We start from the raw sequence: 12581 nt of genomic DNA on the forward strand, positions 1-12581 counted from the left end.
AGAGTTTGCTGGCTGACATGGTAAGAAACATACGCGTTATCAGCATCCTACCAACGCAGTAGAAATTTCCATAAAGTATAATGTTTCCCAAACTTTTAATTCCTAGGTAAGTACAAAGTCTTTTGGTTATAAATCAATATTTCCTACATTCTCGATCAACCATCCCATACTCCTTCCTTATTTTCAATCTCCTGTCGTCGCACACATATATACAAATACCTACAAACCCACCCCACCATCTCAACCATCCCATCTTTTCACACCTATGTACCTCCTCCTTCCCCCCTCTCCCCCCTAAACCCAACCAACCTTCCCAAACCCCTAAATCGCCGGCCCAGGAATCGGTCCCAAAACCCTCTCGACAGCCTCCTCAAACGCACCGCGGGACATCACGGCCCCGAAATGCAAACATTCCACCGACGGCGCCAGCGCGGCTTTCACGCGGTCCATGAGTCCGACATTCAGAACCACCCCGCCGCCGTACAGTCGCGCGACTTCGAACCAGGCTTGCACGGGCGCGAGTTCGGGGCCGGAGGCTGGGTTGAGCGTTGAGGCGAGGTGGAAGAGGGATTCGAGGGTTAGGGCTGGTTCGGTGGTGCTGGGGTTTGGGGGGTTGGTGGTAGGTGAGGGGGGGAAGGTTTGGGGGTTGTGGGTGTGGGTGTGGGTTTGGGTGTGGTTGTTGTTGGGGCGAGGAGGGATTTGCCAGGATGTTAGGGTGGTGTTGATGTTAGGGTTGAGACAGTTTTCATCGTTGCTGCTGGTTGGGTTCGGGAATCCAGGGGCATAGGAGGGACCGGTGCCCGTGCAACTGCCGGCGTTGGGATTGGCCTGCTTCCGACGCTCTTTCTCGGCGCCGATCTGCTCCCATGCCCCGGCTGGTGCGCTGCGGAGCGCGAGGGCGCTGGCCATTAGCATGTGTCCGTTTTCTTTGCCCTCTGGGTCGTAGTCGTTGTGGTCGTAGTACGAGGGGTGGAAGTGGTTCCAGCAGATATGTTCTAGCCTGTTTTGATAGATAGTTTATTAGCTCGATATAATGTACTTCTTTGCTCGTTTTTGTGCTTATTTTCTTTGGCTATAGTACGGTGGTACCAAAAATCGAGGAAATAGAAAAGGGGGCCCACGTACTCCAAGATAAAGTTGATGGCGTGATCGACCTGTTCCTGCGACATCGTCATCCCCAGAACCATTCCCGGGATCCCAGCCACGTCTACAAAATCCCCTCCACCGGCACTATGCGGCGATGATGATGACGACGGCGTTGGGATCCGTTGAACCTGGTAGAGCGGTGTACTTAGAGACTCGGACGAAGCAAGAAGACTGGCCGTGTACTCCGGCTGCGAGAGCGAAAAACCGAGAGACGGGATCATCCCCAGAGCCGAGGCTGAGCCAAGACTTAAACGATGCCGTATCGCCTCATTTTCGGTCCTGAGGGCCGAGCTCTGATGCTCCGTCTGCTCGATCAGATCGCGTAGACGGACTACATCCATCTCCAACTGCTTCGTGTAATTTGCCTTGCGCTCTCGATGCTGGATCTGGGCCTTTCGGACCTGCGCCCTTCTAGCCTTAGACTTACCCAGATCCGACTCCCGTCCATTGTTGTTGCCGTGATGGCCGTCATCTTTGCTAGGTCCTAGATAGAAGAACCAGGAGTTAGCTTTGACCTGCATGGCGGCGAGGCGATCGGGATATCTTTGTATGTAACTATTATCTAAGAATATGTAGGGTTAAGAGGCGTGTGTATGTAAGTATGTGTTGGCGCTAGGCTTTCCCTAGCCGTATCATGCAGGTGATATAAGATGAACCAGCTGAGTGAATAGAGCCAAGAATGTAGATTAGTACGGGTCGGTTAGGGTGCTATAAGGGTCAAGGAGGCGACCGCTTGGTTGGTGCCGTTCACCCTCATAGACACCCCCCTAATATCCGCAACGTTTTACATCATTGACCTGCAACGAAGTGGGCGGAATGAATGGAATTATGTGATGCGGTTTCCTGTAGCCAACCGATACTACGGCTTGGCGGCGGGCATCTCAGCCCTACCTATGACAAATAATTTCAGCCTAGAAAGGCGAATAGGTGTCCAGGTATTTATAAGTGGCCAGGTCCAAGGAAAATCGACGCTGATCTCAATGCCATTTCAACATATTCCATCATGACATACCTGCCTGTGCCTCGGGACCGCTTGAGACGAAGGTGATAGACCTCGCGGCCTCTTTAGTGCGTCTCCAATAGTCGGTAAAAGACGGTCTCGAGCTACCGCTTTTAGCACTACCACGAGTCTCGGCGCTCCCGTTATCGTTTGACTCCTCCAATGACGAATTGACCATTTTCCTGTGACGGCAAAGAAAGCAGGTGTCCGCGAACCCCCCGCGACGCAGAGTATGGGTGTATCCGGGGTAGTGGTACGCACGCGATAGGTAGGAAGGGTTTCGTCTTTGGTGGTGCGGCTAGAGATGACGGAGACGAAGGATGTAAGCAACGTGGGGCTCTCGAACCGTTTCCAGGGGGTGGAGATCGACGATTTGGAATCTGACTCTCCTTTTTGGATTCGCCTAAGTCAGCTTTTGTTTAATAAACTTCATCAACTCGAACGACTTTTTTTCAAACCACGTTATTTCAAACCAAACCCGAAGTCTCATGGGAAGAAAAAAGAGGTAAAATGAACCCATTTGTCTTTCTCATCTACGTAGAGAATCCGCTCAATTAGGCGCATATGGTATGCAGGTTGTAGCCGAGAAAGCATGGTAACCTCAAGGGTAATAAGGGGGTTGGCACGGGTGCTTAGGAAACATCATTCAGTCAATTCCACTGGCCTCCTAGTACGCCGTCCGTAAATACAGGTATCTTCCTTTTTGACCGCCTTACCCCATGCCGACGCCGATTAAAATGCAGTCACAATATACAGAAACCATTATTTACTCATCCTCGCCGATCTCATCATCCGTCGCGGTATCCTCCTCGACATCATCGTCCCCCTCCTCTTGCTCATCATCGCTATCCTCGTCTCGTTCGTCTTGGTTGAGGCCAGGGATAGTTCGCCACGGTATATAGTCCTGCTCGACCCATCGCTTGCTCACTGGTAGTTGGTACGGATCAAATGGGAAAAAAGAACCTAGCTGTTGCCAGCTCTCATCGTTCATGTCGAATGACATATCTCGTAGGGCGCCTCCGCTAGAGTATGCTCCAGATGCGAATTGTGACAGACGGACGCGCTTGTTCGACTCGATAAGTGGATACACGTACATGAAACGGAATCGGTGGGCTAGCTTCGCGAATTGTTCGACAATAACTGGAGAGCAGACCTTAAGAGGGTTGAGTTTTGAATAAATATTGCGCCTCATGATATCCTTAATCTCGGGCTCCCATTCAATCTCCTGGTCCAAATACGTCGAAGGGTCATCTTTATCGACTTCGTCAGGTACAGACTTGATAAGGTCTTGCCATCTGAAACAGTAGATATATATTAAAGCTTGCATTAATGCGTAAAAGGGTGCATATCGACGGACATCGGGTCCGCGACACGAGGTTTCGTATACCGCGCGCATCTGATCCAGATGGTAACCGAGAACTTCAAAAATCTTGACCACGATATGACCTGGTACATGAACTCCACGGGCGACGAAGCTCGCCAAATAAGCAGATGCCGCTTGCTGTAAGATGAGTGGCCGTTGTGACTCGAATGCGATATTGATGCAAGTGCCGCAGAATGCGTCTATGAGCCTCTCTGATTTTTGGCCGAAATGGAAGATCAAGAATTGAGTATGTCTAGACTTAATAGTAGGTAGAATGATGTTAGAGAATTCAGATAGAAGATCTTCGAATACCTCCGAAGCCTCATCCGAATCGGGATCGGCGAAGTTTGGCGTATAAAGCTCGAAGAGGGTGTCAAGTATAGAATCCATCTTCTCAATATTCTCTTTTGCTGTCTTAACGCGCGTGTACTCGTTCTCTTCAGATTCGTCGCTATCTACAGATTCGGCATCGCTCTCGTCCGAGTCTTCTTCGTCCTGATTGCCATTCTCGCGAGAAGATTTGAGGGCCATGGCTACCATTGCGGCGAGTCTGTCGTCCATGTCGTCCAGATTCATCTGCATTTCTACATCGATCTGGACTAGCCGACTGACAACCAAATCCATTATCTCCGCCCTAAGATCAGGGCAGTACGATCGTAATTTCAGAAGATTATCGACGTATGCTATATGCATTCGCTTGGATTCGTCGTGGAAGGGATATTTGGAACTTATAAGATGCTCTAGAACAGGTTTGGTAGAAGGAAATAGTTGAAGCAGATATCGTATGGCGACATGCAGTCTCTCCATGGCGACATCTCTACTAACGGTTGGGTAATTCGGTATGGCCCAGTCAGAGGGTCGCGAGTCGGTAAATCTTTCAATGATGGACGATAACACCTGTGTTAGACGGGCACCTTGTGCGCTGACCAGAGCGGCGAGGAACTGGACATAAATCTTGGCAAATTGTTCATCTTGTCCAAGCCATTGGCATTGTAGAACGCTCTTGACAATACCGTCGCATGATCTTCCCAGGCGAGGAGAGAAACTTGCGAGCGAGACAAGGTAGACCTTAAGTTCCTGGCGTCGCTTAGCTGGGAGAGTAGGGTCAACATCATCGTCTTCGTCATCATCATACGACGATGTTTGTTTTCCAGATAGGGTATCTTTCAATAAATCGTAGTCTTCATCGTCTCCTTGGTCATGGCGCTCCAGAGCTTTCTTAATCTCTTGTTTTATCTCCTCCACTGACCGTGCTCCAATCTCGTGAATCTCGATATTATTAAGGTCGAACTCGACTCTCTGGCGCTTGCGGGGACTTTGCGGGGAGTCCATAGTATCGTCGTCAAGCCCCGCATCATCGCTTGTCCTTCTAGTGCCGAGTAAGGTTGACGATGATTTGAGAATGGGTTTGAGCGGTATGGCAGCCTTCACGGCAGCCCGAGCAAGTTGCGGGGTGGCGCTCGTCATAGCGGGTTGAAGCATGAGAATCTAGATAGTGAAAACATAGGTCTCTTTAGGTCTGCGATCTCATTAGGAGGTATGCCGTATGCAAGTAGTCGAAGATTCTATTATGCGGTATTCCGGCATACTGATAGCCTAAGCTAATTTAGTATTTTACGTTGCGAATGTCGCGATATTGATACGATCAATTATCGACGAGGCTGCAGTAAGAAAAAAAAATCTTAAGAAAAAGCAAGCTAAGATTTGAAGATGACAAAATTTGGATTGCAACGCACAAACACTCACAGGAAAAGGCAGGGGTCTTTGGGGACAGGAGGGGCAGTGCGTTCCACTAAGACCTGGTCTGTGCTTTCCTACTTTGCCTTCTGCCAATCGACGCCTAGCTTTGGGGCGTACTTAAGTAAACTTAAGTAAGTCGGGTACCTACGAACTCCAATCTTCACTATTAACTTCAGGTTTCTAACCATCTTCATTTATACTCCCAAAATTAAAACAATGGCTATCATTATGGACAACGATTAAACTCGATAAACAATGGAAATCAAATCCCCTAAAAATAAAGTACCGAACAGTATCATTCATCCCTTTTCGTCCAAATGTTCGGTATACACAGTTACGATCCATAAGTTAGTCTGGCAAAGATATTTTTTACTTCTTTCATTTGGTTCATAAGTGAATAAAACGAAACGGTGCTATATAGCTTGTAATGCTCCAAGCATCGGGCCGTTCTCCGATGCTCGGGAAGCTGGAATATCTGTCGAACTAAAGCTGAAGCAGAATCTCAAGACTGATCCCGAGAAACGCAGAGAACCGAATACGGGGGATGAACGCCTCGGGGAATCTATCGAAGAGAAGAAGTGCAGAACCAGTAACCCTTTTTACGCGCAGCCTCATCCATCACTACCTATCCATAATGAGCCCATCATATACAGGGGCAGAAGATCCCTATCCCGAGAGTAGTGTGCTGGAGCCCTCAAAATCCCAATAGTTATACACACTCGAAGGGGGCATAAATCGCCTCATGAAAACCCCAAGATCCATCATCGAGATCAGGTTGGCGATATTAACCTACCCATGCCTATGCCATCTACGGACGCTAAGCGCGAGACTTAATAGGTCTCGCCGGCCGCGCCGTTGTGACTAGGCTGGGTGTAGATGTAGCCTTCGCCCGATTCACCGATACCGCCGGTCCCATCACCTCCCTGAAAACCAGAGCCTCCCGCAGCACCAGATCCGCTGGGGGCACCTGCTCCGTAACCCTGGCTGTTCGGCCTGTTCTGTTGGTTTTCACCTCGGTTTGACTGAGACTGCTGGTCATTGGTTAGCGCTGTTCGTACGCGAGGTCTGACGCACAGCATGCGTAGGCCTCGAAGCAAGGGATGGCAGGGGAAACAGTACTTCTCGGTATTTTGACAGGTAAATCTTCAGTGCTTCCGCATAGTTCTCGAAGCCGAGAGAGGTCATGGCAAAGAGGATATCTTCGCCGTTGACAGTTTTCCTCTTCTCCTGATGGCACTTCTCCGATGCTGCGTACGGTGTCAGTCTTTGCTTACTAGGTATATCAGATGGGGGATAGCATCGGTCACATAGACCAGATGAATATATATAAAGATAGGATCAAGAAAATAGAACTTACCTTCGCTCGTGATGAAGGAGATGAACTCGCTCACGCACTCTTGCATGCATTCCTTTGCCTCCTTAGCGATCTTGGCGTTCTCGGGCAAGGCAGTCTTCATGATACGGGCAACTGGAGCAAAGTTTCGTATGTTAGCATCGTAGATATCATATCTGTCAGCTTTAGAGGCGCGAGGCGCTTCCGGCGACTTAGACGACGAATCGTGAGACATGGACACCCTTCTGCTGATGCGCGGCTGTCTCGAACTAAGGGGCCATAAAGCACCAATTGACGGACGCGCCGCGGTCAGAGCTCCGCTTCAGCGACGAGCTTCTTTGCTTGCAGACGGTCGACTTGGGCGCACCAAATCAGAGACAAGAGTCGTCGGAGGGTCTTAACTCACCATTGGCTATGGGCAACCACCTGTCCTGCTCTTTTACCTCGAACTCATAGGCGAGGCCAGAGCCGTGTGGGTCCTGAGGGTCGTTCATCTGTGCTTCATCGTCGGGTGATTGTACACCTGGCTCGACATCCTTTGGAGGCGATTGAGGGGAGTCCGACATATTTGGCTACCTGCAGCGGGTGGTAGCTTTTGTAAAATTTTCTTGGACTGCCAGCTCGCACACAGCTGGTTACAAGGTAGAGATGATGTGTCCCTGCCTCTGACACGTTGCAAAGGTAGGGCTTGCAACTCTGAAGAGCGGCTTAGCTGCAGACGAAATGCGTCAATCCTGCCCTGTCGCGGGTCCCCAGAATTATGGCCTAGAGCTATTTACTTGTTCCCGTGTCCCGTGTTCCGCGTTTGGTAAGCCCTGTCTCTCGCGAACTTTTTCGGGCTATGACGGAATCTGCAGTTGGCAGAAACGGTTAAGGAATATATTTGATGTGATATAATATGGATTGGATGTAAGGATGCGTATGCAAAGAGCCTGGTCTTGGTATACTGTACTATACCGTAGCGTCTCGTGTAGTGTGTAGTGTGTGCAGTGTGTGAGTGTGCGTGTGTGTAGTGTGTTGTAGTGTGGTGGTGTTTGGTGTACGGTACAAAGGCAGACGTGACTTTTGTGTGGATTGATTTGATGGAGATTGTGGATGTAGGAAAGGAATGGGCAGCATGCGATCTGGGTTACGAGAGTACCTACCTAGGTACGTACTTTCCGCACTTTACGCACTCTGCGCACTCTACGCACTTTACTGGGTCCGGGCTTGGATTGGGACGAGCGGGGTGCCTTTTGTGGGTCAATTACTCTCTTTAGTAGACGCCGAGGGTTGCGTTACTTAGGAGACCCGCTGTTTCCTTTTACATCCGTGCAATCGTCTTATTTCCTTCTACTGTAGCTTCTGGATGTTTACCCTATGTTTGCTTCCTTAGCGCTGGGCGGCGGCTATCCAGACTAAAGCAAGATCGCCTTGCTGCATTTCAGATAAGTGTACAGTATGTGTGCCTAGGTATATATGTGCATATTTAAGTACTATACATTCGACACATGAGGTTACGATATTGTCAATAGACGTTGTATTTAAGGTATGAGATGTCGATGCTGTGTTTTTGGCCACCAATGGACAAATGCGGCTGCCCTAGTTTGTTGCCAGCAGCTTTCTCAGCTTACTTCGTTCCTACCTCCTTGATTATTATTAACCTGCTACTTAGCAGTACTTTCTATATGTACCTAATATCAAAGATGGACCTTCCAAAAGTGTGTATATGTTACACCTACGGACCGGATAGTCCTGAGTTGCTTCCAGTGGCTTAATATTTACGACTTAGCAGAGAGGTTCGGCTCGACTAATAACGGCGGGGGCGGAAACGGGCTAGGGGCAGTTTTCTGGAAAAGTCTCAGTTCAATGTTGGATGCACGAGAGTGGATTTCTGGCCGGCTGCATAACGCGTTATCAGCACGGCATGTAAGTTGGACGATGTATGTATTCTCATTATTCCCATACTTGCTTGTTACGATTACGTAGGTACCTATGTAGGCACTTCAATAATAGAGCCGGAACCTTTCTCAGTTCTTCTCTCAACTGCGTGATCTTTGTTGATGGGATATACCTAAGTATCTACTAACTACTAACTACAACTACCTACATAATATGTACAGAATACAGTTGGGTGTATTTCGAGGTTAGATGCAGGGTCCCCAAGACTGCCTAGGTACCTACGTAGGTAAGTTAGGTCAAAAGTCAAAAGCGGACACCCGCAGAAAGATGGACATGTACGTAAACGATGGAAAGTTGTATACCTGCTGTATGTAAGGTAGCTACAATTACGTGGGGTACATGCAGGAAACCCCTTAATGAAGACTATTATGAACGTTGAACAGGTCCGAAAAGGATTGGATGTTAAGAATAGATTCTTAATCAAAAACTGATGTTTCTGAACAGGTGGCTAGTTGTATACGGAAGAGAATAAGATTAACGGAAATAAATATCGAAAGACCAAAGAAGATAATAAACCTGATAGGTCTTGCCACATGGAAAATAAGAAAATCAAGAAAGAAAGTACTATGGAGGTGTTCCATTATTAGAGACGGGAAGTTAAACTGTACCTAGTAATCTTAGAAGCGCCCTTTAGTGCCGCCCTGAGGTACCTTCGTCACACAAGCTTCAAAGTTCTTTTTACCTTTTACGTATTTACAACACAAGTCCAAATATTTCATGTATTTAACATCTTCTACAACAATGCGGAGCCATATTAACCCCGCGGATCTTCCTATTCCTAATCGCTGTACGTGTTCCATCGAACGCAGTGCTCTACGTCTCCAAGATGTATGTCACCATATCCGCCGAACCAACAAGTGGCATATTTACCTCAGAGTCGAGCCGACCGACCCATGTATTTCATACATGAGGCGGTGTGAAGATAAGTTGCCACAGACGGGATGAAAATTGAACATATGATGTTCAAAAAATCACAGCCTACATTGTCCTCCTATTATCGGCCTTCCATTAGCTACATTTGAAAACTCTACCGTTACTTGCTCCATACCTGCGGTTGTGATCTATGTGTTACCCAGCGCCCTCACCAGAGAGACGGGACAAAGAGTGGAGGGTGAGGTCTATTGCTGATTTGACAATCTCTCGAATACCTACTAGGTAAATAGTTGTCCGACATATGTGCCTACCCGACAGGAACAGGAAGCACAGCCTGGTTTGCGGTTCTTCGATCTTGGGGGCCAGGGCACTTGTTTGGACGACAGTTAAATCAATTCAAGATGAAGAGGACCTAGGGGTTCGCATTAATTCACCATATCAACCAATTGTAATATTCGGTAACGGGTTGAGTTTTTGATTGGAAGTAAAAGCTCAATTCTAGTTCAGGACATCTTCCTCTCCCGGAATGTGGAGAAGGGAATGATAGGCTTTGAAGGCCTCCCAGGCTCTGGCGTATAATTACCGTCATCAATCGCTCAATCCCGGTAACCCATAAGATGGAGTGCTGTCTTGGCCAGCCAGCCCTGTAAAGGCTGCTGCAACACACAATTGTATAAGCACAATCCTAACCTGTACGATTGAGCTTTCTCTAACGAAACCCGCATTGCTACGCTACCGACCTGCACGTCGTATGCGGCCTAACTGTGTCCCACGAACCTACATACATACGTACGATCCCGTGGATGCCCAATCGTCGGAAGCAAGAATAACCCTGTAACCATTTCATCTATTACAATTGGGGAAGATATTAGATTTATATACATATGTAAGCGTATCCTGGGAGTAATGTATCTGGAATTCGCTCTAAGATATACTAAAATAGGAGGAACCGGTGTGCTGGGAAAGCAACTCATTGGCAACTTACCTACTACTGACCTCATACCTAGTACCAGGTAGGTACTATGCTAGGTGTGTATAGCGGTGTCCGTTGACATCCCCGAAGCTCTTCCGCCCGGTTCGGAAAAGGACGTGGGATTATTTTCCCCCATCTTCCCCTCCGGATCATCACCCTGCTGACATTTGGGCAGAGGTGCAGCCGTGCGAAGTTCACAAAGTACTCGTATGTAATTCCCTATTCAGGCCAATTCCAAATTTACCCTTAGGTATTCGATCGAAGCGCATACATAACTTCCGTTTCCGCCAGCCTGCCCGTCAGTTCCGTATCACATTGAGGCTACCCCAGCAGTTGCAGATAGCCAGAAGAAGTTGGGCCGAGTTTGTAATTGGGATCGTAGTAGTCGTTATCGTCACTCCCCTCCACGAATTTATACATACCTAGGTATCTGGCTATAACTTATAGCCTGCAGGTCTTAGTTGGGTAACTTACCATTTACTTAGTCTAGAAAGACGGCCGACACTCTTGTTTCAGCCAGGCAGATCGCAAACTGCCATCAACGACACGCTGGCACTTAACCCGGACCACCGCCGGCGCTCCATGGAGTTGTCATGTGGCATGTGGAGCTTGAAAATGCAGGCTAAGCACCCCGCCCTCGGATCATCTGCCGATTAACGAGGTAGATGATAATTCATAATATGTTTTAGCCCTATTTTATTTATTTCTAACACGGTGTGAGGATGTTGCTTCGATGACGGACTATATCAGTGTGCCTCGAAGATGCAGGGTCAGCGTAAGCCGCCCTAACTTGTCAGATCATTTACGGCCAGTCAAGACAGCCACTCCTGAACGCGGCCTACCCTCCAATCATTACTGCTTGCGAACCGTTGATCATGGCAGCCTTGACAAAAGCCTGTCGTTGGGCACTGAGACGCCCTTGACGCTAGGCTCCACCTCCTGCAAGCTACGATTGTACAACGCATCAACACCATCTTTCGAGATATCGCAGGGCTTCGAGACGGCTGAAAGCGAGGGCATATGGCACCATCTCATCCAACTCAACGCCGTGCAACAATTCAGTTTAGCTCGATCCCGATCACGCATATCAAACAGCAGTCATGATGTCCGAATGCCAACACTTCTGAGGCATCGATGCTCTGAGATGTTCTCTGACTTGGTAGCCATCCATTAGCTTGGCTGCCTCAAGCCGTCTACGAAGAACCTCGCATATACGCCTTCGAGGACGTAACCCCATGGAAACCGTAGCCCTAACGCCAATTTCCGCATCCACTCCCGCCATGCGTAACGTTGAGGTTGGCTCACGACTGGACAACCTGGATGTTGTTCTTTTTCTGTACGAACGGTTGTGTAAGTCGGCAACTTCGCAAGTCGATAAAGGGTGGGGGTCACGAGATTCATCTTTCCGGGTTTGCGGAGACAATTTACCTTCCACTTTTCTAGATCATCCTGCTTGATCTTGTATTGCTTGACTAGATCATCAAGCACCTTCTCCAATCCTTCGGCGTTAGTCCTCAAAGCGGGGATCACGTCCTTGACTGTTCGCTCCACCAGCACGCCGTTGATCATGCGGAAGCATTTGCGGTCCCCCGGGAGCGGTTCCAAGGTATCGAGAACAAGCCTAGTAAGACGAATTGTTAATGGATGAGCGGTGAGTTCGTGAAGCGAAGCGGTGAGGTTCATGAAAGATCTAGCCTATGCGCTAGAGGTAAAAACCCTAGTAGGGCTGAGGTCATGCGAGCTCTCATTGCTACTCCAGGGAGCTCACGAAAGTGGTTCCATGATGTCAGGAATGAGATGAAAAATATATGGACAGCGGAAGAAAGGTTCACGAACTTATGTTCTTCGGCTTCCTGTTCAACGTCGCCAATTTTCTGGGCTAGTTGCTGTAACGTATTCTTGTAGTTTGAATATGTTGTTTGTAGCTCTGTCGTATACAGTTAGAGGGGGACTCTTAGTTCCCATGTAAATAAAGTGATTTTCATAGTCGCGTACCTTGCTGCTTTTTGGCCGATATAGCCTTAGTAGCCATGGTGAGTGAGGATTGCCGATGCAACAAAATGGACTTTTTAAGTTGAATAAAGTTGATATGAGAAAATACACTATTTTCAAATGAAATCAGTTGTATTTGGCAGCCTTTGAAATCAATGGATGTTGTGTTGAGCCCTGGAAATATAGTTCATTGGAGGGGCTAGTGGGGTATGTGGAGCCT

At 48.3% G+C, this 12581-nt stretch overlaps 4 protein-coding genes across 4 annotated transcripts; all 4 read right to left on the minus strand.

Moving 5' to 3' along the window:
* Nucleotides 1-10: 10 nt before the first annotated feature.
* Nucleotides 11-2577, minus strand: GGS22DRAFT_150834 (uncharacterized protein). Its single transcript, XM_047959373.1, has 3 exons — nt 2159-2577; nt 1126-1630; nt 11-1000 (listed from the first exon to the last, which is right to left on the minus strand). The coding sequence occupies exons 1-3, from the start codon at nt 2322-2324 to the stop codon at nt 322-324; spliced, it is 1350 nt and encodes a 449-aa protein (XP_047824245.1). The 5' UTR covers nt 2325-2577; the 3' UTR covers nt 11-321.
* GGS22DRAFT_13300 (RNA polymerase I-specific transcription initiation factor RRN3) lies at nt 2552-5218 on the minus strand. Its single transcript, XM_047958516.1, has one exon. It carries the CDS (start codon nt 4989-4991, stop codon nt 2913-2915), a length of 2079 nt encoding a protein of 692 aa, XP_047824246.1. The 5' UTR covers nt 4992-5218; the 3' UTR covers nt 2552-2912.
* Nucleotides 5219-5435: 217 nt separating this feature from the next.
* On the minus strand, nt 5436-7784 carry GGS22DRAFT_150838 (nuclear transcription factor Y subunit B-3). The gene is made up of 4 exons (XM_047959374.1): nt 6989-7784; nt 6607-6717; nt 6369-6496; nt 5436-6277 (listed from the first exon to the last, which is right to left on the minus strand). Exons 1-4 carry the CDS (start codon nt 7146-7148, stop codon nt 6080-6082), a joined length of 597 nt encoding a protein of 198 aa, XP_047824247.1. The 5' UTR covers nt 7149-7784; the 3' UTR covers nt 5436-6079.
* Nucleotides 7785-11606: 3822 nt separating this feature from the next.
* GGS22DRAFT_13351 (Prefoldin beta-like protein) lies at nt 11607-12495 on the minus strand. The gene is made up of 4 exons (XM_047958523.1): nt 12365-12495; nt 12206-12296; nt 11798-11990; nt 11607-11703 (listed from the first exon to the last, which is right to left on the minus strand). The coding sequence occupies exons 1-4, from the start codon at nt 12399-12401 to the stop codon at nt 11671-11673; spliced, it is 354 nt and encodes a 117-aa protein (XP_047824248.1). The 5' UTR covers nt 12402-12495; the 3' UTR covers nt 11607-11670.
* Between the last annotated feature and the right edge of the window lie 86 nt (nt 12496-12581).

Source organism: Annulohypoxylon maeteangense (genome assembly GCF_022496945.1).
Source record: "Annulohypoxylon maeteangense strain CBS 123835 unplaced genomic scaffold GGS22scaffold_1, whole genome shotgun sequence".
Lineage (NCBI taxonomy): Eukaryota > Fungi > Ascomycota > Sordariomycetes > Xylariales > Hypoxylaceae > Annulohypoxylon > Annulohypoxylon maeteangense.

Bases quoted from the DNA above. Each gene is read 5' to 3' on its own strand.
- GGS22DRAFT_150838 (XM_047959374.1), bottom strand. From the start codon at position 7,148: ATGTCGGACTCCCCTCAATCGCCTCCAAAGGATGTCGAGCCAGGTGTA. The intron at 6,497-6,606 runs GTAAGTTCTATT...CACCGTACGCAG, and splicing joins CTCCTTCATCACGAGCGAAG to CATCGGAGAAGTGCCATCAG. The intron at 6,278-6,368 runs GTACTGTTTCCC...AATGACCAGCAG, and splicing joins ACCTGTCAAAATACCGAGAA to TCTCAGTCAAACCGAGGTGA.
- GGS22DRAFT_150834 (XM_047959373.1), bottom strand. From the start codon at position 2,324: ATGGTCAATTCGTCATTGGAGGAGTCAAACGATAACGGGAGCGCCGAG. The intron at 1,631-2,158 runs GTATGTCATGAT...TCTTCTATCTAG, and splicing joins CGGTCCCGAGGCACAGGCAG to GACCTAGCAAAGATGACGGC. The intron at 1,001-1,125 runs GTACGTGGGCCC...CTATCAAAACAG, and splicing joins GCCATCAACTTTATCTTGGA to GCTAGAACATATCTGCTGGA.
- GGS22DRAFT_13351 (XM_047958523.1), bottom strand. From the start codon at position 12,401: ATGGCTACTAAGGCTATATCGGCCAAAAAGCAGCAAG. The intron at 12,297-12,364 runs GTACGCGACTAT...TGTATACGACAG, and splicing joins ATCGGCCAAAAAGCAGCAAG to AGCTACAAACAACATATTCA. The intron at 11,704-11,797 runs GTAAATTGTCTC...CCGTTCGTACAG, and splicing joins ATGATCTAGAAAAGTGGAAG to AAAAAGAACAACATCCAGGT.
- GGS22DRAFT_13300 (XM_047958516.1), bottom strand. From the start codon at position 4,991: ATGCTTCAACCCGCTATGACGAGCGCCACCCCGCAACTTGCTCGGGCT.